Source organism: Juglans regia, chromosome 2 (genome assembly GCF_001411555.2).
Source record: "Juglans regia cultivar Chandler chromosome 2, Walnut 2.0, whole genome shotgun sequence".
NCBI lineage: Eukaryota > Viridiplantae > Streptophyta > Magnoliopsida > Fagales > Juglandaceae > Juglans > Juglans regia.
In genome coordinates this window covers 240,257-246,347 of record NC_049902.1, presented here as the reverse complement: position 1 = coordinate 246,347, position 6,091 = coordinate 240,257, and the positions used below count along the sequence as shown (strand labels likewise).

At 41.0% G+C, this 6,091-nt stretch overlaps 1 protein-coding gene across 1 annotated transcript; it reads right to left on the bottom strand.

The window, feature by feature from the left end:
• Positions 1-389: 389 nt before the first annotated feature.
• Positions 390-5,839, bottom strand: LOC109000359 (auxin response factor 2B-like). The gene is made up of 15 exons (XM_018977198.2): positions 5,287-5,839; positions 5,080-5,192; positions 4,675-4,770; positions 4,468-4,524; positions 4,217-4,372; positions 4,026-4,110; positions 3,645-3,735; positions 3,357-3,521; positions 3,038-3,157; positions 2,860-2,935; positions 2,615-2,786; positions 1,558-2,501; positions 1,284-1,474; positions 960-1,159; positions 390-731 (listed from the first exon to the last, which is right to left on the bottom strand). The coding sequence occupies exons 1-14, from the start codon at positions 5,399-5,401 to the stop codon at positions 982-984; spliced, it is 2,559 nt and encodes an 852-aa protein (XP_018832743.1). The 5' UTR covers positions 5,402-5,839; the 3' UTR covers positions 390-731; positions 960-981.
• Positions 5,840-6,091: the final 252 nt, after the last annotated feature.

Genomic DNA, 6,091 nt, shown 5'->3' with positions numbered 1-6,091 from the left:
ATAAATTGAATGTGTGCCTCAGATTTAGATTACCCCCAGGCCCCAACCCAAAACTTGTAAAAATATATAAGCAGGTCGATGGCTACCCAACCTTTGCTAAGTGGGCACAGATTCCAGCAAAGAATGCGACCCCCACATGCGAAAAGATAATAAGCACCTATCCAATTATGCTTTCCCAAAGAACCAGAAGTGGGTCGACTCTCACCATCAACACAGCGCACAACCATCTAAAGCACTCACTACAATTTTTAATATTACCTAAATACCATATCGTATCGAATAGAAATTACTCACACCCCCTACTTACAATCAACAATAACTTTAACAGAAATGCACAAATTGTTCACAGCATTAATTTTGGAAATCAAAATTTTTCAAAACCATCAAAATGAAAACATTAGATGACTGAATTCTTACACAAAAGACATTAGAAGCTGTATGTTCTTACTTACAGTAGGGTAGTGAGGCTATATGTACAAGGAGGGATGGTCTGCAATCGCAAGGGTAGGAATCACCTTGCCCCACAAATCGGTATACGTACATATTTTATGTATAAAATTGGACAGCATAAAACATTCAACATGTGCAAAACTGGTAATATCATATCTCTCATCTACATCTCATATCTTAGAGACAAAGGAAGGAGCTAACTAAACGAGCGTGAGACACATCCATCTCAATTAGTTCATATTTCCCAACTGGAACGAATGTAGAGCACTCTCCTCCAAACCCTGCAACAAAAAAATGACAACAGAAGAACATAGCACATATTACCACCATAAATCCGCAGAAGAATCAGAATCTTCAAGTGACAGAAAATAGAAACAAAATCCCGTTGATAATAAAACGTGTCCAAGGTCATTAAAACATACTCCAATTTGTGATAAATAACACCTTGAGCACATTTGTATACTACCAAATATATATTAGCAGCTTGAGCAGGCCCCCAGGTACATTACCTAGAACCCATGAGAACCAGGCCTAACATTTCTCAGGCGTTGATGCGAAAGAAAGCGTCTGAGACTTCAATTCATTCGCATTCCCTTCTTCACCAACCAATTGATTCTCCCCACCCTTTGAATCAAGGGTCCCTGGGTTCATCTTCTGGACCTCCTCTCTGGTGTAGATGAAAATCTTGCGAACCATGCCACAAAATTCTCTGTTATACAGATAAGACAATGGTTATATAAGACTTCCAGTGAAGAAGACAAACATAAGTGAGGGCACATGAATGAGTTGATAACAATCAAATGAACAAGCAGAACAATGAAAAAAATCCTTACTGCCAGGGATCATCCCCAACAAGCATCATATCACCCTCATCATCAGTGTATACAACCAACCAATTCTTTTGAGGAGCCATCAATCCACCACCAAACTCAAACAACTGGTCCAATTCAGCAATCAGTTCTTCATAATTATTAAATTTAGTTAGGTCCACTGACCTACCAAGTGCAATCCCCTGCTTGTGAACCTGAAATTAACAGGATCCGGTTGAGCAAGTTCAATCAAAACTTCATAGACATTTTGAAACTACAATTAAGAGAGGAAAAATACCTTGGTACAACTCCTAGATGAACTTCCTAGTGTCTTGCCTTGCACCTCTCTTGAATGTTGCTCACGTCTTTGTACAGATTTCTTCTCATTAACAGGAAGGGGATTCTCTGCTGATTTTGAACCCTGGGATTGTTCTGACTTTTGATCAGACTCAAGAGTACGAGCCGGGTGCGAAGTATCAAGTATATGACCACCTGGTTCATTCATCATTCCCCTCTGTGGTGCTACTGGCCCTGGTGTAACAGGATTGCTAATGAGGGGTATGCCAAAGAGCTTGTAGTTCCCATCTTTGGGTTTCACAGCCTCACATTGCTGTACCGATATAGGTATAGGCATTGGCTCTCTTGAATGAGCAGGTGTCTCAAAATGACATGGGGCTGGTGGAGGCATCAACCAGTTCCCTTGTGGGTGCTCAACTCTGTGACAATGGAGCATGGAGGACTTAGTAATGGCATCATATCTAGCATTGCCTTGCGCTTGATAAGCTACATCACCACCTTGTACAGGACAGTTCAGATTAGTATCCAACAAGTTAAGCGAGAGATTGGAGTGCAAGGACCATTGGCTAGCCAGAAAGTTAAACTTTCCTTCCTGGTCAAGTGAAAGTTTTCTTGAAAACTTAACAGCTGCAGCAGCTTGATCAACACAGGGTGCACAGGGACCATGGGAAATATCAGCATTAGCGCCAAAGCCCAACAGCAAATCCGTGTAAGTTGGTTCATGCCTCCCCCCAGACATCCAGTTCTCTGACACATATCTTCTCGATGCAGAAACTACGTCAAGCTTTTCATCATGTAGTGAAGGTGGCCACACAATGGACTTTTCAGCAGTGTCAGACTCATTGCTCTCCACAAAATTGCCTCCCAAGGTCGAGAATTCTTGACCTTGCAAGACCCTTGAAAATCCACTTGATGGCAAAGGGTCTAGAGTCACTTTAGATGAACCTAAACATGTTGCAAGAGTTAAAAAGACATAAATAGCTAAAAACCTCATAAAATCAGCAAAAAACTACAAACGAGAAATAACCATTGGGTTCCCACAACAGATAAGATTGTACCTTCCCTGGTAAGAACTGAGGAGTCAGGGGATAAGGGAACCATGTTTGATCGGGCCCTCTTTGGCCTGGGCATCGGAAGGAAATTTAGTGCAGATGGAGCAAGAGCTGGCTCTATTTTCCAAGGCGAAACTCTCTCTGGGCGAGGTATAATACTTGTTTCGTCCCATCTCACCTAGAAGAACATGAAAGCGTTCACCTACCATGCTAAATGGCACACGCACTGCTCTAAGGACTTGAAATACTACCTTGAGGCATCTCCATTTGGACTTTGGCCACCTCTTGGTGTCAGCATCTTCAACTCCAACTATGGTACCAGGAAACCTGCAATATAAGAGCATTGTGTCAGTGAACTTCATTCAGCTCCTATTAAAAGAAGAAATGATCGCCATTAAACCTAAAGGAAAAAACAAGGACTAGTGATACCTTTGCTCAGGAGCTTCTTCACCTTCAAATCTCATTTTGAACCTCATCCCGATGGAGTGGTTATTCTTGACAGACTCCATATACTGATCGTAGGGAACAATAAATTCAGCGGGACTTGTCCTGTCAGAAGATATTTAGTAAACCACTTTAGGTAAAGACCAGATTTCTAACACAAGCATGCAGTGTCAAATTTAGAGCCGTTCCCAATTTTAAGCACAAGAAATATAGCAGTAAAATTCAAGCATTGCACCAACAATGAAATAAAAAATAAGCAGCCAATGAACTTCATTGTGCAGTGGACATATATTTAACCACACACCTAGGCTTGTAGTATACAGTGAAAATGGTCCTGGTAGAGATGGCATGCCATGCAGTGGCAAGGACACCAAGATGCATGCTGTGACTGGATATGACTGAGGATGGGACATTACCCTGCTGTCTCATAGCTCGTCTCACACCAACGCGAAGCTCCTCATTCTCACCCCTAAGAGGTAAAGTATTACACAGTTGTTAGACACAAGCAAAACATGCGAAAACTATTTTTTAAATAGGTATGAGCGCAATAAGTAAAAACTGGAATCTCATATGTATGAAAAAAACAACACACCTTAGAAATATAAACGCATCCCCAGCAACAAGCTTTTTAGAGCTAACAAACACGCTCCAACCACTTTGAAGCAAGTGCCTTCGCGGTTGACCTGGCATTCAAATATTTTCCATAAATTTTTTTTAATCGATAAAAAAAATGGGGTATATGGATGCACTCGTTAATGATTGACCCAAAAAACTAACGGGAAACGTTAATGACTTGGAAGTGTAATGTGCAACATCGTTCATGGTTCGAGCAAAAAGGAAAGAACCAAAAAACAAAAAAAAAAGACCCCTCCCCCTCCATGCACCCGTGGGCAAGATGGAGTGGACAAATAGCCATAAAAAACATGGCAGTTGACCGCAATCACACACATGAAACTAAACATATAACCATTACCCCGAAAGATATGCCTGAATCGCCACTCATTTGCATGCAAGTCCTTGGCAACCAACTCCTGGGTCGGAGGCTGCCTTGACATGTCCTGTCCGAAGAAAAAAAAAAAAAGGAAATCACAAACCCTACTTGGAAATTATTTTGAGCGTAGAAAACGATAATTCATTAAATAGCGAAAGATAACAGAACCCAACGAGTGGCGGGAGACATTCATCTGCATGACGTCTTAACACCGAAAATCCACCATGAGTGCTTGTATCCGAGGCCGTTAGCGTCTTACAGAAAGAGTGCACATGAAATCGTGGTGGTGGAGGTGGGGGAGGTTCCTTCTCCACAGAGTTCTCGTCTTGCTGGCATCAAACAGAACATCAAATCATAAGAACCTCAAGCCCGTTTCACTGGCTTTTAAATCAATTCAAGCTTGAAGCCAAACGAAGAAACTTACGTTTGCCTCGGGAATCAAAGTTACTTGCACGAACACCTCATCCGTGTCGGCTTCAGCCTACACAGAGAGAGAGAGAGAGAGAGAGGTTAGCAAAGAAAATCTGTGCACTTGTGTAGTTCAAAACCCTTTATAGAAGGTTAATTAAGATGAATGAAAAAGCAAATTAATTTAATTGGAACTAAAAAAGTCCCAATGAAAGTCGCTTACCTTCAATTGTACATTAATGACCCGGCAAAGGATCTTAGAGGGAAGATCATATAATGGCATTTGCTGGTCCGCCACTTGATTGGTAGACGCCTCCACCTAATTTAGCACACGCCAACAAGCCATCGAGTTTTAGCAACTTCGAAAGAAATACAGAAACGGAAACTGTGATATTACTAAAAAAAAAACATAAAAAACCCCTTCAAAAGAAACCATAGTTCAAAGCTTTCTCGCCCGAAATAGAGGAGACGCGTACTTGCAATTTTTTTTTCCTTAATTTTTTTCTATTAACTGCAACTAAATAAATAAAATTAAGAAAAATGAAAAAAAAAAAAAAAACTGTAAGAACACAAAACGGCAAACGGAAACACAACTCCGACGAATGTTTTCGAGGTATGCCCAACTGACCTGCTCGATATGTCCCTGAGGGAAATAGAACACGCGCTCGTTTTCAGGAGGCACGGTCACCAGAGGACCCGCACACGCGTGCCAGAGCTCCGTGTAAAGCGCCGTCTCGGCTTCTACAAGAACAAACCCCGAATCAGAATCCGAAAAATGAAAACCAGATAATTGATCGGTTAGGCAGAAAGGAAACTGACTTCGCCGGAATTTTACCTTTGCTGGTGCCTGAAAATGTGGAATGGCCTTTTTCCCCGTCCGTTGAGTTTGGAACATCGTTATGGTCGCTATAACCGGAATTTCCATTTATAGAAACATCCGAAGCCGCCATTTCCCAGATATCTCCTAGCACAGATCTGTCATTAGAACAATTCTTAGCGCTCACGGATTCGACGACCCAATTCTCCAATTCCTCAATCACCGTAAAAATTCTTGGAGTTCCAGCGTATACCTCTGCTTCTACTCCGTGGAATCTACTGTCAAAGCTTAATCAAGAGCCTAACTTCAGAACTCAAAACCAAAACTTTTCTGCTCCAAAAACCACAACTCAAGCTCAATCAAACTAAAGCCTCAACAAACTTCAAGGCTAAGCTCCCTGAATTCCAAACCAATTCCTAAGATTCAACCACCAGTCCATTTTTTTTTCTCCACTCCTGCTGCCAATACACTCTGCTGCCACCAGTTCAACAGTCTCTGTCTCTGTCTCTGTCTCTAACCAGAATGGTCAAAAATGCGTGCAATCATTTCAACCGGCGGTCAATTTCTAACTAGTCTCAGAGCATTAGCATTGGACTCATCAAATGAGTCCAATCTTCAAAATTTGATGATTTTGATTTTAAAATCCTGGTATTAGATTCATCATATGCTCAAATGTCAAGCTTTTAGCTACAGTACATTCATCTTCATCTTCAAATTTGAAGACTCACTATTCACACTCTATAACTATTATTTTATTTATTTAAATTATTATTTCCTAATTTTGAGCCACAATATATTTAAGTTAGGAGATAATAATTTAAAT

What these genes read in the sequence shown, in the direction of transcription:
- LOC109000359 (XM_018977198.2), bottom strand. Translation starts at nt 5,401, where the DNA reads ATGGCGGCTTCGGATGTTTCTATAAATGGAAATTCCGGTTATAGCGAC. An exon ending in GATGCGTTTATATTTCTAAG is followed by an intron (nt 3,522 to 3,644) that starts GTGTGTTGTTTT and finishes TTTACCTCTTAG; the next exon opens with GGGTGAGAATGAGGAGCTTC. An exon ending in CCAAATGGAGATGCCTCAAG is followed by an intron (nt 2,787 to 2,859) that starts GTAGTATTTCAA and finishes ATGTTCTTCTAG; the next exon opens with GTGAGATGGGACGAAACAAG.